This window comes from Leucoraja erinacea, chromosome 2 (assembly GCF_028641065.1).
Source record: "Leucoraja erinacea ecotype New England chromosome 2, Leri_hhj_1, whole genome shotgun sequence".
In the NCBI taxonomy this organism is placed as follows: domain Eukaryota; kingdom Metazoa; phylum Chordata; class Chondrichthyes; order Rajiformes; family Rajidae; genus Leucoraja; species Leucoraja erinaceus.
Window position 1 is genome coordinate 73,456,784 of NC_073378.1, and position 18,956 is coordinate 73,475,739.

Sequence of the window (18,956 nt, forward strand, 5' to 3'; positions counted from 1 at the left end):
GAAATAGGTTTAAGCCTTAGTTATGGACACAAAGGTTTGCAATACAAGAAACTTAAGAATACATCTTCCAACCTTTACAGACCTTTCTAATTGTGAAAAGGGAGATACTTGAAGCATATTGAACAAATCAATCTTTATATGCATGAGTTTGTTAGCTACATAGTTCTGAAAGAGCACAGGTGTTTAATTGGAAACATAAAACCACAAAGTTATTGTTATGTTAATTGAAGATTGGGAAGTAGATCGATAGAACTGAAAACATGATTTATTATGCATTATTTTTACCCATTTATGATGGTTTGTATTTTTGGGAATCTTATAAATATGCAATAGGACGGTAATGATTTATTTTCTGTCTCTATAGGTTTCACGAATTGCAGATAGTGAACAGTGTGTGATGTTGATGTTGGGACGATGTCTTCCACACATAGTACCAAATGTGCTGCTAGCAAAACGAGAAGTAAGACGCAGTCTTTGTCTTCATTGCAATTCGTGAAATTTTAATACTTGGCATAATTTTGTTTTTCCGTTTAACAGTTTCAAAATGTTGAGCACTTATTTTAGTTTAAAAAAAGACATTAGTTATATTTTGCCATATTCTTACATTGTACTTGCATCTCTGATCCTAGAGAATGGTTGTACATCTCTGCCAGGTGAGTTGATAAGACCTCAAGGTGTCCAAAAGGTTTTTTTTTTGCTGCTACTGCTATGTTTTCTTAAAACCAGACTAACCTCTTTAATGTTATTAATTAATATTGTGATGTTTGCAATTGCGAGCATAAATTCTTAATTCAGCCTTATAATGAATAAATTTTGTGTTTTAAAAATTCTCATCTGTAACTTGCAGGGAAATTCTACCCCAGTGCATTTAACATTTCAATTATTTTGTATGACAACACTAATGCAGATAAGGTAAAATATGCACAAACCTACATTTCTACTGTGTGTTAAGTAAGAAAAATGTATTTAAATAGCAATGCTCATAGGTTAATAACACTTTGGTGTAACGCTTGTTATAACAAGAATTGAATTTCCTTCGAATTGTTATTTGAATCATATTTATCTTTTCCCATTTCCTGGTGTAGTCTCCTTAAAGCGCTTTCTCACGGGGCAACTTGACGCAAGATGTAACCAGAGTGAAGTGGTCATGGTCTAGCACGATATCACACGATATAACGGGGGGTAGATAAAGAGTTCCCATGGTACTCGGCATTTCTGTTATTTGTGCGAGCGACTTGTCCGTCTCCCGAGCTTTCCCGTTAAATCTTGAATGACCATTGTGAACTGTGAAGTGTCACGTGGCACAAATGATGTCACTTTTTTTTTCACACACTATAAATATCCTCCCTTGGTTGAATTGGCTCATTTGGAGACATGCCTGTACTGATGCCGTGACTTTACTGCAGGAAGATGCCACATTACTTAGACTATGTCAGTTGCGCCCAAGTTTAAATTTCCAACGTGTGTTTCAGAAGTACCACAGATCCCCACCTTTATAAATTTCTATCTGGCAGTGTTTTCTGTCTCAGGAATTTCAGCCCTTTGTCTATATTTGATGACAGTAACTACAGACAAAGGCTGAAATGCCTGAGACAGAAACACTGCCAGATAGAAATTTATAAAGGTGGGGATCTGTGGTACTTGTAAAGAGTCAGCGCAGAATCCTTGATAATCAAAAACTGTCTGAATCAGCAAGTTAGACACAAAATGCTGGAGTAACTCAGCAGGCCAAGCAGCATCCCTGGAGAGAAAAGGAATAGATTCCATTTTTGGTCGGGACCCTTCTTCGGGATGATTGTAGGGGGGAACTGGAAGCAAGAAAAGACCGGGACAAATCAGGGCCAACAACAGATGACCTCAGCAGGGTATTTTGAAGAGGGGTCCCGACCCGAAATGTCGCCTAACCCTTTCCTCCAGAGATGCTGCCTGACCCACTGAGTCACTCCAGCACTTTATGTCTATATTTGGTTCCCTGATAGGCCAATTGTTGGCTTGGAATAGTGTGATCCCAAGAGGGAACCATCGTTGCAAACCTTGGCCTTGTTAATCGACCATCAGGGGGGGGGGGGGGGAGAGAGAGAGAGAGTGTAAGTTACCTAAAATCAAATAATTCAATGTTCATAGTGAACACAGACACAAAATGTTGGAGTAACTCAATGGGTCAGGCAACATATCTGGAGAAAATGAACAGGTGGCGTTTGTGTCTATCTTCGGTAAAAACCAGCATCCGCATCCTTCCTGTACAATGGATCTCGCAGTTCCTTCCTGTACAATGGATCTCAGTGTCAGTCTCTGACTCCCGTTGGCAGGCCATAATATGGCCAGGGAAACGCTGTTATTCGTGACCCCCCCCCCCCCCCCCCCCCCACCCTTTCCCAGCTGCAATCGCACCCCTGGCCACACAAAAATTTATACTTTAAGAAGGAATACACGGAACATTTTAACTCAGAATGCTTCTAACAGAGTGAGCCATGTGAGCACTTTGATCATTCTCCCTGTATTTGCATTTGACAAAATAGTCGGGAAAAAATGTTTAACAGTGTTCATACCTTTTGCTATGCCTAATTGGCCCTTACCTCTGCAAAAATAGTCCGATATTCGTAGGTGAAATGTCACCAACAATAATTGATTCTATTATTAATTGACTAATAATTGACTCTATTAGCGGAAAGATGCAATTCTGATCTAATATTATCAATGCCTCTGCCTTTGGAAGCAACACCAGCAATTTATTAAATCTGACTACATGCGACACAGTGGTAGAGTTGCTGCCTCACAGCCCCAGAGACCGGGGTTCGATCCTGACCATGGGGGAGAGAGAGAGGGTGTAAGTTACCTAAGTTACCCAAGTCAGATCTGGGAAGAAAAACATAAAAAGCTGGAGTAAGTCAGCGGGTCAGACAGCATCTCTGGAGAAAAAGAATAGGTAGCGATTCGAATTGGAACCCTTCTTCAGACATCCTAATCGGAATTGAGTCTGAAGATGTGTCTCGTCCCGAAACATCACCTATTTTTCTCCAGAGATGCTGCTTGACTCGCTGAGTTACTCCAGCTTTTTGTGTCTGTCTTCGGTTTAAACCAGCATATGCAGTTCACTCCTTGCACGGGTCTCTGGAGAACATTGATTGGTAGCGTTCCGGACCCTGCTTCGGAAAGGCATCGATCGCTAGTCGGCGAGGACTCCGAGCTGTATCTCTCAAAGAAGTACATGTGAAAAATTTCTCACGGACCATAAAAATGCGGGACCTTTCAGTAAAGTCCCTTTTAAAGATTATAGTTATTTTCTTAACATAACTCATGAATAAGTTGATGTCCATACGCGGATGCAAATCTTTATTTTTTAAATTCAATCCCACAGAAGACAATTTTTACTCACCTTCTGTCCCCTCTGTCCAGCTTCCGGGTTCACCGTTCGCAGGAGTTCCCACGGTAACCGCAAGAGTCAGTACGGATATCGCACGGATATCGCACTGGCCACTACGTTCATATAATGTTGCAATGCTCAACCACAAGTGTACAAGTCACTCTTGGAGAAATTCAAGCTTGCTTGAATTTTCTCCCGAGTCACCAAGTTACACGATTACCTGCCGTTAGCGCCACGGTGGTCCACGAATGCCCTATGGTTATCGCACGAGGTTCCCACGATGTTAAACTCTGGTTAACTCTTGCGTCAAGTCGCCCCGTGAGAAAGGTCTATTATCATGCAAACTAATTCCACACCTTGCTCTCGTCACTCTTAACTAGCCTAAATCTTCAGATTCTAAAATTCAGATTCAATTTTAATTGTCATTGTCAGTGTACAGTACAGAGACAACGAAATGCATTCACTCCTTGCACGGGTGAATTCACACTTAAATAACTCAACCTCAAACAGAGTTTCTGCTCCCTTATCTTTTCACCATTGGCTACTTCCACTGTCTCTTCTATCTGCAGTCAAAATTATAATTCAGTGAGATACTATACTTAAGAAAAATACATCAAGTGTTTGTGTAACTTGGTGAGTCAGGCAGCATATCTAGATAACGTGATTGTGCTTGCACATGTGCTATGCTTGTTTGAGGGGTGACAAGGAGATTTTAAGGATTCTTAAGATAAATAAGCCTTGTTCTTTTCTCAAGGGATTGCTTTAGTTTATCTTTGTGCACAAACTGCAGGCTCAGCATACATCTAAAAATGTCAGTTCATTGCTTCTAGGAAGTGTCGTGTTGTTTTTACACTAAGTTGTACATAAAGCTATGCCCTGTATTGATAAATAAAGTTATGTACCTTTCAATGAAGCTTTCATAATATAATCTAGGACAAAATCTCCAGCTCTTCAAGAGGGAAAAATTAGCGTATAACATTACAGAATCATTCTTGGATGTAACACCGAATAACATTTGCGTGTCTCTATTGTAAATAGGTCTTTTGCTTTATGGCATTTGCACTTGTCAGTGCCAGATGAGTGTTACATTAAAAGAAAAAGTAAAGTTACTAATAGTTTATGCTACATGCTTAACAAAATAAGGAGCATAACAGCTGTGCTGGTCTAACATGAAAATTCCCAATAGAGCCGGAAAATAATTTGTTGGAAATTGAACTGAGGTGTAGTGAAATTTCTTCTCTCAGAGGGCAGTCTGGAATCTCTGGAATTCTCTACAGTAAGGAGTAGTGGATGCAGATCATTCAATATATTTAAGATGGGGATAAATGAATATTTGAAAGATCGAGGAATCAATGGTTATTGTCAATTTAGTTTTTTCTCCCTGCAGCATAGGAAGCTCAGAGTGACCTTATGGACATGTATAAAATCATGTGGCATAGATAAGATATCCATAGTTTTCCCCTTGGGTTGGGAGTCTAATGCTCGAGGGCACAGTTTAAGGCGCAAGGTGGGGGTGGGGGATTTAGAAGTGACCTGAAAAGCAATATTTTACATACCCAGTGTGTTGCATATGTGGAATGATCTGCCAGAGGAGGTAGTAGGGGTGGGCACAATTAAAAGATACTTCAATGGATGCATGGGCATGAAAGATATGGGCCAGGTGCAGGCAAGTAGACGTGTTTTTGTGCTATATGATTTGGTAAGAAGCAAACACGATGGACAGAACTACCAAGTGAGTATATTTCCTCTGTCATGATAAATTAATAGTCATACAGTGTGGAAACAGGCCCTTCGGCCCAACTTGCCCATGCCAAACAACATGCCCCATCTACACCTACCACCCTTTGTGTAAAAAAAAAATAGCAAATTGCCCGTCGGGTTCAAATTAATCCTTCCCCCCTCACCTTAAACATATGATGAGTATTCGACGGCACTTAGCCTATACTCGCTGGAATTTATAAAGATGATGGTGGACCTCATTGAAATTTACCGAATAGTGAAATAGCTGGATAGTGTGGATGTGGAGAGGATGTTTCCACCAGTGGGAGAGACTAGAACCAGAGGCCATAACCTCAGAATAAAAGAACATGCCTTTAGAAAAGAGACAGGAAGGAATTTCTATAGTCAGAGGATGGTGAACCTGTGGAATTCATTACCAGACTGCTGTGGAGGGAATTTGTAAGCTGGAGATTGATAGATACTTGATTGGTCAATGTGTCGAGGGTTATGGGGAGAAGGTAGGAGAATGTGTTTGACAGGGAATGACAGATCAGCCATGATTGAATGGCAGAGTAGACTCGTGGGGCCGAATGTCCTGCTCCTCCTATGAAATATGAACTTATGAAGCTTTCCTGAGCCCACCTGCCCCCCGATCAAGATCCTGCTGCAATATTTGGCAACCTCCTTCACTGTAGCACCCTCTTTGGTGTCATCTGCAAACTTATTAATCATCCTTTGTACCTTATCATTCAAATCTTCGATATAAATTACAAACAGCAATGGGCCCAGCACTGAGCCCTGAGTCACACCACTAGTCACAGGCCTCCAGTCTGAAAAACATCCGTCCACCATCAACCTCTGCTTCCTTCCATGAAGCCAATTTTCGATATAGTTGTGTAGGAAGGAACTGCAGTTGCTGGTTTAAACCGAAGACACAAATTGCTAGATTAACTCAGCGGGACAGGCCGCATCTCTGGAGAGAAGGAGACCCATCAGAGATGCTGCCTGTCCCGCTGAGTTACTCCAGCATTTTGGGCCTATTTTCTATATAGTTATCTAGCTCTCCTTGGATCCCATGCAATCCAACTTTCTGGAGCAGCCTACCATGCAGAACCTTGTCAAATGCCTTGCTGAAATCCATATTTATACAACGTCTGCAACTCTGCCCTTAACAACCTTTTTGGTCAAATTTTCAAAAACTCGAAATCAGATTCACGAGACATGATATCCCACGTACAAAACCGTACTGACTATCCCTCAATCATCCCGTGTCCATCTAAATGCATGGTTATCTTACCCTTCAGAATACTCTTGAGTACTTACTAACCACAAATGTTGGACTCATTGGCCTGTAGTTCCCAGGCTCTCTCCTGCAGCCCTTCTTGAATAGAGGCACAACATTTGCCACACTCAAGTGTTCCTGCACCGTGACTGTATTTAATGATGACGCATAAATATCAGTCGGGGCACCTGCAGTTTCCTCTTTAGCTTCCCACAGTGTCATCGGAAATATCTGATCGGGCGTGGGAGATTTGTCGATCTCTATACGCACAAGGACCTTCAGCACCTCCATGACAATAATACTGACTGCCCTCCATCCATTAGAAATTCTTTCATCCTGGTGGGATGAAACCGTACTGACTATTGATCCCAGCTGCCTACACCTGCCCCATGCCTCCTTATTCTTGACTTGAGCCTCAACTTCTCCCCTCATCAAAGCTTCCCTTCGCCCTCTTGCTTAGCCCTTCACTCTAACAGGAAAGTGCAAGTCCTTGGCTGTTCAGCTACTTTTTAAAAACATCCTACTTTCCAGACATTCCTTTTCCTTCAAACAACCTGCTCCAATTAACTTGAGCGAGTTCCTGTCTTGTACCTTCAAAGATGGCCTTGCCCCAATTTAGAATTTTAACTCGTGGGCCTGTCCTGTCTCTACCCTTAACTATCTTAAACCTAAGTGAACAGTGGTTGCTGGTCCCGACAGCCCCACACACGGACACGTCAACCACTTAGCCCTCCCAATTTCCTAGTTCTAGTGCTGCCCGCCCCCTTGTAGGGCCCACCACATATTGCTTGAGGAATCTTTCCTGAACACATTTGACAAATTCTGCCGTCTTTAAACCATTTGCACTATGACATTCCCAGTCAATAATGGGAAAGTTAAACTCCCCTCCTACAACAACTTTATTATTCCTGCAGCTGCCTGCAATCTCCAGGCATATTTACTGTTCAAATTCCTGTTGACTATTTGGAGGACTCCAGTACACTCCCACCAGAGATCATCCCTTTCTTATTTCTCGGGTCCACCCATGTAACCTCGTTGGCTGAAGCATCAGTAATGACATCTCTGACCACTGCCATGAAATATTCCTTAATCAATAAAGCAAACCATCCACTTTACCACAGAAGGCTGTGGAGGCCAAGTCAGTGGATATTTTTACGGTAGAGATAGATAGCTTCTTGATCAGCCGTGAGTGAATGGCGGAGTAGCCTTGATGAGCCGAATGGCCAAATTCTACTCCTATTCCTTATGACCTTTTACCCCCACCTCTATCTCTCCTGAAGCATCTGAACTCTGGAACATTAGGCTGCCAGTCCTGCCCCTCATTTAACCAGGTTTCTGTAATGATTGCAACGTCCCAGTCGCACATACCTTTGCACACCCTGAGTTTATCTGCCTTGCCTGTCAGATCTTCGCATTAATACGAGTTCAATTTTTTCCTTGCTCCCAGCTTTATCTGTCCACCTGACTTTCTTTCCTCACCATCATTTTTGCCATGCAGACTTTCATCTGCCTTGTTTCTGCATAGGATTCCACCCCCCCTGTCAATCTAGTTTATACCCACCAGTGTAGACCAACAAACCTATCTGCCAGGATTTTGGATCCCCTCCAATACTAACCAAACTATTTCACAGTGAGATTGAAACATTATGTGTATTTAAAGCAATTAAATGTGATAACTAAAGGAAACAAAAATGATAATATGTGCACTGCCCTCCATAATGTTTGGGACAAAGACCTGTCATTTAGTTATTTGCCTCCAAGAGATTTGAGATTTGTTATAGAAAAAGTCACACGTGGTTAATGTACACATTGTCAGATTTTATTAAAGGGTATTTTTATACATTTTGGTTTCACCATGTAGAAATTACAGCAGTGTTTATAAATAGTCCCCACATTTCAGGGTACCATAATGTTTGATAAATGATGGGTCTGTGTCCCAAACATTATGGGGGGGGGGGGGGCACTGTATGTAAGTCAAAGGAACTGGCAAATGCAATACATTTGACATCATTCCAGATTGCTGAAAATACAAAAAAATGAAATTGCAGGGGGTCCTGCCATAGTCTTGATATCATCCTTGAATCTGGAAATTGTTGTGCAGGGTTTTATGATGTTGAATGTCATGCCAAGAGAGAAAGGAAACAAAAGGTGACCAAAAATCCACATACTTGTCTGACAATTTGAATAGCTTTCTTGAAAAAAAAAATATTAATAAAGGAAATGCATTAGAAGTGTATGTACACCTTTAACAGGTATTTTTAATTTTTCCCTCCACAATAAGCTTGTTAATAACTGTAATGTGAATGAGCATGTGTGATTCTTGGTAGGAAGGTGATTGAAAGACAGAAAACAATAGAGGTAACCGCTTTTAATACAGGTGAATAATTTGTGTTGTAGGGCTGAAATTAATTTGCAGGCAACTGTCAAGTAAGGATTGTGGCTAAACTGAACAAAGACTATCAATAGATTATGTGGATTCATAACATTAACTCCCATACTTTAAGATCAAAGTGCAAAGCTGCTAGAAATATGACATAAAACAGAAAATGCTGGAATTACTCAGCAGGATTGGCAGCATCTGTGAAGAAACGGTTAAGGTTTCATATTGACCTGAAACTTTAACTATGTTTCTCCCTCCACAGATGCTGCCTTCAATTGCTGCCAACATTCAGTTGGTATAATGTGGAGGAATGAGATGATTTACTTTGTGGGGAGGAATATGAAGATGAAATGCACCAAATGGTAAGACTTGGAATAGAGGAACTGAAAGCTTAAGCATGCAGAAATGTCATGCATCAACTGAAATGTTAGCTGTAAATGTATATGTCTCAATGGGACTGCAGTTGCAAAGTATGACCAATGTCACTGAAATGCCCTGTAAGTTACTCCACCAAACAAATGTAAGTTACTATAATTGGATTGGCATATCTGCAACTATTAAATGTTTATAACACTCCACATGTAATATCCACTTTTGCTGAAATGCTCTTGCTGTACTGTGATTTGCTATATCTTCCAGTTTCAAAGAAAAAAATAGTGCATCCTGTTGCACAGTTTTTGAAAAGAAGCAAACAAAATTCAAGAAATGCAACCATAGCCATTCAACCAGTGACCATGATCTGAACCTGATCATGAAACTATATTAGCTTTGTGTGCAAGGGAGACTAGACAGTATTACAGGTTGAACACCAATTTTCCAGATTATCCTTTCTGGATTATCCGTTTTTCCGGACCAACGGAGGTCAGGTGATAATGAAGTGCCGATACACCCCTGTTCCACTAATGACATCCCTCCCCTATCTCTAAAACACCATAGAGTAGCAGAAAACAAAACAAATATAAAATGTGAATGGAATGACCTGCTGCCCCAGCTCCGGCTTCCACTGTCTCCCTGGCCATTTAAAGCCCTGGCTTCCGACCCACTCACGACTTACAAGGTGCACCATCGAGCACCTCTCACCTGTTACTGTTTTTTGCTATTGGCAGTGGCTTTATCCGCTCCCCGCTCAACCTCCACCACTGGCTTCTCCTGTCTTCTGTCCAGTCGGCCTTTTTTCCCCTCCCCCACCGCCACCACCACAACCTCCTCCCCTGGAATCGGCAACATACTCCACCAGCAGCAATAGAGGGGTGGGAGCACCACAGTAACCTTTCCTAATTACAGTAGTAATAATAATAATAATACATTTTATTGTCATTGCACATAAGCGCCATGAGATTTGGTATGCAGCTTCCATCCGATGTCATAACTTAAATAACTAATAAAATTTTGATTTAGATACCCCGAGAACATGGGTTGTAAAAAGAACATTACAACAGTAAAATAGTCAAAACAGTTCAAACAGACTAAAGTGCGGATGTGTTTGTGCGACGTGACCATCCGAGGGAGACAGTCCATGGGGGTTGGGGGAGCACTCAGTAAGGCCGGTTCAGAGCCGCTATAGCTCTGGGGATGAAGCTGTTCCTGAGTCTGGAGGTTCGGGCGTAGAAGGTCTTGTAATGCCTGCTGGAGTAAACCCTCATTATAACAGACCGTAGAGGAGGGAGGGTGTCCATTATGGCCGATGACTGCAGATGATGGTTAATAGAGAAAAGGGCACAGTGCTGGAGTAAGTCAGGGGCTCAGGATCTCTGGAGAACATGGATGGGTGACATTAGGACCCTTACTCGGACTGATTCAGTCAGCTGCGTTATTCCAGCACTTTGTGTCGTTTCACTTTAAAACTAGGTGCTATTACTAGCAACGTTACAAAATTTTGAGATTTTAAAAATCAAATCTGCAATTTATCCCACCAGATAAAGCATAAAAATAAGTTTAATTTGACACCTAATTCATTTTCATATCTTCAGTATTAAAAAAGTTGTGGCCATTTTCATACTCGGAAATTAGCATCTTGTTCCCGATTTTCCATTGACTTAACACAAAAGCTGTGATCGTGGACAGCCAAAAGCCCATAACTTTCTTAAAAATTAAGAGAACTGAATGAAATTTTCAGTTATTATAGATTGAAGCATTCTGAATCAAATATAAAACATCTTACTTGGATGAGCTGAAATTAAAACATATAATTTGTTAATTACCTAATTGTAGTTAATTCCAACATTGATTGTTGTGACGGGAATAGTAATAAACACCCAGACTACCTTGAAAATTCAAAAATGTGATATTCTCATGATCAGAACTTTAATATAATTGTATTATATACTGTAAGTCCGTAACAGATAGGTAAATTAATTACAATTTCTACCAATAGACCAAGTCTTTATGGAGAAGATCAGTTGCTAACTGGTACAATCCTCAGATTGTAACCAATAAGCAACTCTGTACACATTGTTTTTCCTCAACTTTTCTATTTTGGCATTGTAAACTGCAAGTTTTTGCTCTTCAAACCACGCATGACATGCCTTTCTGCCCACTAAGAATGTCTTGTAGATTCCATTTCTTAAGAAAAGGATATATTTTTTTAATAGCCTAAGTATCCAAATAACAAACTAATCCCATTCACACAAGAATTAACAATACAGGTATAACATGATTTTTAAATCTCACTGACATGAATTTATATACCAGATGGAAAGAATTTAATGTTTAATTCCCATAATTTAATCTAGAAACATCCAAACAAATTATTCTTTTTTTGCACAATACATGGGACTAAAACTGATATTTAGTGTAAAAATATTGACTATGGATAGACAATAACACAAAATATAGACGATTTAGATGCCCTTGTGACATGATTGTCCAAAAAAAAGACCATTTAAATCATCTTGCGAGTGGGGTTTTTCTGGAACGTGATCGATTGGAACATTGCATTTGCAGTGAATTTGAACTCCATTGGCAGGAAAAACACGTCCGGTTCGTATGGGGCCCAAATCACATTTTTGCAACGTAAAATTAGATTAAAGCCATCCCAAGAAGCAAGATTATGTGTAAAATACACGATTTACCCTTTGTTTTGTTCCATTCTTGCGATCCGTCACAGTGTAGGGGTTGAGGACGTTAAAAGTTGTTTTTTATTTTAATCTAATTATTAAATTGTCTCGCGATTTAAAAAAAAACGGGAACGAAAGTCCGATCGATTTTTCTTCAGCAGCTAGCAGCCCGAGGAAATCCACCTCCGACAGGCAGTAGAAAACTGGATTTTAATCCCGCCCACCCCCCTCTCAAAGGCGCCAAAGTGGCGCACACGACCAGTGGCAGAACTGCAGCGCCACTGAAGGTGTTTCCTTGCGTCTCCCTCCTCCTCATCTGATGTCGCTGCCAAGGGGAATATGTCATTCTCTCCGGGGGGAGAAGGTGGAGCGGCGGAGGTGGGGGGGAAGAAGGTGACAGAAGAAACAGGTGGTGGTGGTTGAGCGGGGCAGCGGATAAAGCCATCGCCAAAACACAGCAGCAGTGAGAGGGGCTCGCTGGTGCACCTTGCTAGTCGGAAGTGGGGTCGGAAGCCAGAGCCGTAAACGAGCGGGTAGCAGGTGGGAACCCAGGATGGGTTGGCAGGTAATTTCATTCGCATTTCAGTTTACCAAGTAATCTGTGGCAGCTCTGAATTTCAACTGAGCTCTCATAATTTTGTGCAGATTATAGGGGCGTGCTGACCATCTGTTGCCGGAAAATAGTTGTTCAACCTGTAGTAGACTTGCTGCAGTAAATTATCTGTGTGCATTAATTGAGATCACAATACACAATGGTGGAATTTTCAGCGGCAGCCTGAGTCGTACACCCTTTGTGAAATATCTTGTCTGACATGGATTGAAACTAATTCTCCAAGTACATTAAAAAAAAATTAGGCAACTACTTGTTGACGAATGCTTGGTGTAACATTATTGGATAATTTGAATCATACTTAATTACACATTGGTTATGAACAGGGACTAACTTTTATCAGTTAACACATGAATTGACTGATACAATCATGAACGTCAGAAAAGGCACTCTCCATTCACAGCACGGTCATGTGCACACATGTCCATGAGCACACACAGAGACATTTCCTAGAATCATTCAGTGTTGAACATTGGTTCCATTTGGGTGTTTTGTTCCTGTTTGGAGAGGGAGGTATGCACATGCCAACAATTAGTGATTTCAGGACACTTTAGTATTGCGGAATTAAGTTTATTACTATAATATTAGGAGTTCATGGAGGGGAACGTGCATTGTACCAAGTGTGAACAAGAGAAACTTTAATTCAAAAACACATTTTAATACAGTAAAACTAAACCTGCATGTTTGGAATTTTAGTGGTTTTTAGATTTTCTAAACTATTCAATGTTATTCCTATCACAAAACCACCACTCTTTCAATTCACATTTTTTTAAATGTTAGTACTTTTTGTGGCTTTGATGTTTGCCACCAGATGGCACCAAAACTAATGTTTTTGGTAAAGATTTGCACATGCATTTAACACCACAAACACATGGGTAGTGAAAAACAAATGGGGGACATTTATCCTTTAATACAGATTATATCACAAATGCTAATTATCAATTATGCAATTAAGGAATCCCATTTAGTTTTTTCCTACCATATCCCCCACCACTAATTCTACCACTCACCTGCACAAGAGACAATTTGCAATGTTTAAATAAACAATAAATTCGTAGATTTTTGGGATGGGGGGGGGGTGTGGGATGGGAGCAACTAGAGCAGTGGTTCCCAACGTGGGGCGTAGGCCCCACAGGGGGGCAATTTGATTTTTATTGGGGGGCAATTGAGCGCGACTGAGGAGGTCTGGGTCCAAATTTTCGATTTTTATTTTTTTAGGATTTTCCATCAGGTAAACATATGTAGTTTATGTTTCAGATGTTATTTTGAGTAAAGGTCTTTATTGTGTAGTTATTACAACCAAGGTATTGGCGTTTTAAGCTTCTTCAGCTGAAACGGAATTCACTTTTTAAATGATAAGAATTATATATCACCACACGGGGGGGGGCATCAGGATTTTAGTGGTGATTAGGTGGGGCATGGCCAAAAAAAGGTTGGGAACCACTGAACTAGAGGAAACCCAGGCTGGAAACCCAACTAGAGGAAACCCAGAACTTTGGACCACTGCTACACACCGTTCAGGAAAGGCTACAAGGCCGTTTCACTCCCTCCCCTAGGAAAATCTGACCACGCTGCCATTTTCCTGTTGCTGGAGTATAAACAGAGGATAGTTCGGGAAGCAGTAGAGACGAGGGACGTAAAGCGGTGGTCCGACCAGTCAGAGGCCATGCTGCTAGATGCACTGAGTGATGTCGACTGGAATATGTTCGAAGCAAGTTCCAGTGATGTCAGTGAGTTCGCGGAAGCAGTCACGGACTTCATCGCAACAGTAACCAACAACATTGTCCCCACGGTAAGGGTAAGCACCTTTCCGAACCAAAAACCCTGGGTAGACAGGTCTGTTCGTGTGGCCCTGAATGCTCGCACCGCTGCCTACAACTCGGGCCTGGCATCAGGAAACATGGACGTCTACAAGGCAGAGTCCTACCGACTGCGAAGGGCGGTGAAGGACGCAAAGAGAAGGTACAGAGACAAGATGGAGTTACAGATGGAGCAGCAGGACACCAGATGCCTGTGGCAGGGGTTACGGATAGTAACCAACTACCGGAACACCCCTCCCTCATCCGCAAGTGCCGGCACCTCCCTAGCTGATGACCTGAACTCCTTTTACGCTCGTTTTGAGAGGGGCAACACCACTCCAGGTCTGCCGACTATCGACAATACCGCCAGCGGGCTGGCTACCGAAGCTGAAGGGAGGAATGTGCACACATTCTCGCTGTTCGAGCACGACGTGAAGAGGGCTCTGACACGGGTGAACACGAGAAAAGCTACAGGCCCCGATGGCATCTCGGGGCGAGTACTCAAGTCCTGTGCTACGCAGCTAGCTCCAGTGCTCACTACATTATTCAACCTCTCCCTGGACAAGTCCGTGGTCCCTGCCTGCTTCAAAAAATCCATCATTGTACCGGTACCAAAAATGCCTCCCCAGCCCGTCTGAATGACTACCGTCCGGTGGCCTTACCTCGGTAGTCATGAAATGCTTTGAGAGACTGGTGAAGAAACACATCTGCGCCTTCCTCCCTCGGAACATGGACCCGTTGCAGTTCGCATATCGTCCGAACAGATCCACGGACGATGCGGTCTCCCAGGTCTTGCACGCCGCTCTCTCTCATCTGGACAGCCAGAAGGGGGGCTACATGAGGATGCTGTTCATAGACTACAGTTCAGCCTTCAACACGATAGTCCCCACCAGACTGGCTGGGAAGCTAATGGAATTGGGGCTCAACACCTCCCTGTGTGCCTGGGTCCTGGACTTTCTCACCGCCAGGCCCCAGGTAGTCAAGATGGGAGGGAATACATCGAAGTCCCTCGCCCTGAGCACAGGATCGCCCCAGGGTTGCGTCCTCAGCCCCCTATTGTACTCCCTGTACACACATGACTGTGTGGCTAGGTTCAGCTCCAAGTCAATAATTAAGTTTGCTGATGACACTGTGGTGGTGGGCCTGATCTCAGACAACGACGAGAAGGCCTACCGGGAGGAGGTGGCTGATCTAGCACTCTGGTGTCAGGATAACAGCCTCCTCTTGAACATCAAAAAAAAGGTGCTGATCATGGACTTTAGGAGGGCACATCATCCGAGGACGTACACTCCATTGAGGATAAATGGGGATCCTGTGGATAGGGTGAACTGTTTTAAATATCTGGGAGTCCACATCTCCGAGGATATGACATGGGCATCACACGCCTCAGCACTCGTGAGTAAGGCAAGGCAGCGCCTTTACCACCTCAGGCAATTGAGGAAATTCAGAGTGTCTCCGAGGATCCTCCAGTGCTTCTACGCAGTGGCGGTGGAAAGCATCTTGTCCGGGAACATTACCATCGGGTTTGGGAATTGCTCTGCCAAGGACAAGAAGGCTCTGCAGAGAGTAGTGCGTTCGGCCGAACGCACTATGGGAACTTCTCGCCCCCTGCAGGAACTATACATCAGAAGGTGCAACTCCAGAGCCAACAATATCATGAGAGACCCCTTCCACCCCTGCAACGGACTGTTCCAGCTGCTACGGTCAGGCAAACGCCTCCGTTGCCATGCGGTGAGAACGGAGAGGTTGAGAAGGAGTTTCTTCCCAGAGGCCATTCGGACTGTAAATGCCTATCTCACCAGGGACTAACTCTACTGAACATTTTTCCTTCCATTATTTATTATGTAAAAGAATATGTGTGTTATGATTGTGTTTATAGTTTGTTTGGTTGTTTGTCTTTTGCACAAAAGTCCCACGAGCATTGCCACCTTCATTTCACATCTCGTATGTGTATGTGACAAATAAAATTGACTTGACTTGACTATCACAGGGAAAATATGTAACACAGCAGCAGAAATCAGGATTGCTAGGTTTATGAGGCAACCACGCTTCTACCTCTGTAGCTTGTGCCACCCTACATTGCAGTAACATCTGAATGTAGAAACAAAGAACGGTGGAGCTGAATCTGAATCCATTGAGCTGCAGTAAGAGTGTAAAATCTGAATTCTGAATTGGCCTCATCAGCCATTCTCAGAGGCACAAAATCAATCTTAGGGTTGTCAGCATTTGAAGGATATTAAATAACTTCCACTGGTTTAGATTGAGAATTGATTTTGATTGATCATTGTTTTGTGACTATAATGACAAATGAACAAAATAATGGAAACCCAATGTCAGTCAAATCTCAAATGTAATTAAATCCTGGTTTGATTAGGCCATTTGCCTTTGTAATGAATCTGCATTCTATATCCTGACCCACCTTGATGTTTTGCACAGAATCAGTTTGATTGATACAAATGTCCAGCTACATATGAAAGTGTAGTACTTGTGATAGGAAATTATTAAGTATAGCGGAAGAGGCTGGAGTGAAAATCAAGAATGAAAAGCATTTACTCAAGTTTGGATTTATGAATCTAATTTTGTATGAAAATTAAGGCTACACTTTTCACAATCCGGTGTATCTTTTGGGGGCAGAGAAGATAAAAAATTCCGAAGATCCAGAGGGAGGTGGATGAAGAAACTGGTAGTGTGCCTTGATTTTTTTTCAGAAATGTTACAGATTGAATACTACAGGTGCACAACCTTTTATCCGAAAGCCTTGGGACCAGACACTTTTCGTAATTCAGAATTTTTCGGCTTTTGGAATGGAAGATTTTTAGCGTAGTGGTAGAGTGCTCGGCTCATATCCGCAAGGTCGCGAGTTTGCGCCTCGATCCCGGCAGTTACTCAATCGCGAGTTTGAGTCTTCAATGTAGTTTTTTCTTGCAGAATTGGAGAGAATAGGGAGGGTTAGGCTGGGATCATTCTCTGCGAGATGATCTTAGTGCGGGAGACAAGTGTAGGAGAGGTGTACTGACTGTGTGGGCAGAACTTTGGAAGTGATTGCCCACCATTCTCAAAAGCCGCTGTGTCTCCCTGTCCCTCCAACTCCAGAGGAATCCGCTCCCCGATGGGCCGCTACGGCGACAAGTGGCAGTTCGCCCACACCCCGAGCTGCGGCCCCTCATCCGCAACCCGGGTTCCTCTGGAGTTGGAGCAGGGCTGGGCTAAAGTTGCTGCTGGCTGTGAGTCTCTGGGATCTCCGTGCTTGCAGTGGGCCTGGGGGTCGGTGTCCCGATGAGGGGGCGCAGCTCGGGCTGTGAGCGAACTGCCACTTGTCGCCGTAGCGGCCCATCGGGGAGCGGCTTCTGGTGGTCCTGACGTCTCTCAGCTCCTGTCCAGGGGGGTGGCCGGAGACGTCAGGATCAACAAGAACCCGCTCCCCGATGGGCCGCTACAGCAACAAGTGGCAGTTCGCCCACAGCCCGAGCTGCGTCCCCTCATCCGCAACCCGGGTTCCTCTGGAGTTGGAGCGGGGCTGGGCTAGAGTTGCTGCTGGCTGTGAGTCTCTGGGATCTCCGTGCTTGCAGTCGGTGTCCCGTTGGTCCTGACGTCTCCGGTCACCCCCCTGGAATGGAGCTGAGACTGGGAACTGTACCGCCCCTACCCCCTCCCTCTGCAACTGCAAACAACCCCACAGTTCCCAGTCTCAGCTCCTGTACAGGGGGTGGGCGGAGACGTCACAGCCCAAGCTGCGCCCCCTCATCCGCAACCCCAAGACCAAGACGCACCTTGCACACCATCAGCTTCTGTCCCTACGAGGAGCGTGTTCCTCTGTGGTTGGAGCGAGGCTGGGCTGCTGCTGGCTGTGGGTCTCTGGGATCTCCGTGCTTGCAGTGGGCCTGGGGGTCGGTGTCCCGTTGGTCCTGACGTCTCCGGTGACTGGCATTGCCGACGTGAAGACAGTGCAAAGCCCCCGCGCCAGTGCAATGGGCGGGGAGCTGGAGAGGGGAGGGAAGGGGTCACACACATGGCCGGGAAGCAGAGGGGTGTAGGTGGGGTGAAACTGAAGGGAGCGACAATCTGCTGCTACCAGCCCGCTGAATTAAAAGTTCCCACGCAAGACTCACGATACACTGTGTATCGTGAGTCTACCGTGGGAACTTTTTTTAACTCAGCGGGCAGGCAGCAGCAGATTGTCAATTATTAACCCTCCCGCGCAATATACCCTCACCTTCTCTTTTATGGATGGGGATTTAGTTCCCCTTTCTTCGAGGACCGACCGGAGGTTCCGCTGTCACCTCTGCGGGCCGCCCTCGGTGAACGTCTTCAAGGACCTTTTTTCAAGGACCGAAAAAATGTCCGGTATTCAGAGCTTTTCGTTATTTGGAACTTCGGATAAAAGGTTGTGCACCTGTATTAATATTTTGGTACAAATTGATAGAGATGTATTTATGCTAGTCATGGAGGGGTGTGGAAGAACAAGGATTTGCATCCTTGGACTTAGATAGTCGGAGAATTGTGATCAGAAGCTAATGTTTCCGAGTAGCTGATATGAAGCATTCTGGGTAGCTAGTGGCAATGCGAGATGGGGCAGAGAATCACACATTTGTTCAGGGAGGGGGCAGGAGGCAGAAATTGGGGAAATATCATTCAGTCAACAAGGAGCACTGAATGGTGAAGTCATAGTTGGAGAGGCCATAATGTTAGCAGGTGCACGTTTGAAGCAGGAGCTGAGGTGAGGAATGAGGCTCCAGAGCAGTTGTG

General features: G+C 43.7%; 1 protein-coding gene across 4 annotated transcripts in view; it reads left to right on the forward strand.

The window, feature by feature from the left end:
• The window catches only part of relch (RAB11 binding and LisH domain, coiled-coil and HEAT repeat containing), a 138,004-nt gene that overhangs the window by 63,864 nt on the left and 55,184 nt on the right, over window positions 1–18,956 (forward strand). For 3 of the 4 annotated variants that reach the window (XM_055658459.1, XM_055658434.1, XM_055658443.1), the window contains exon 10: window positions 365–460. In XM_055658459.1, the coding sequence (XP_055514434.1) occupies window positions 365–460 (96 nt within the window). Of the gene's footprint in view, window positions 1–364; window positions 461–9,088; window positions 9,108–18,956 lie in introns of those variants that run through there. The other variant, XM_055658451.1, reaches the window with a different exon arrangement.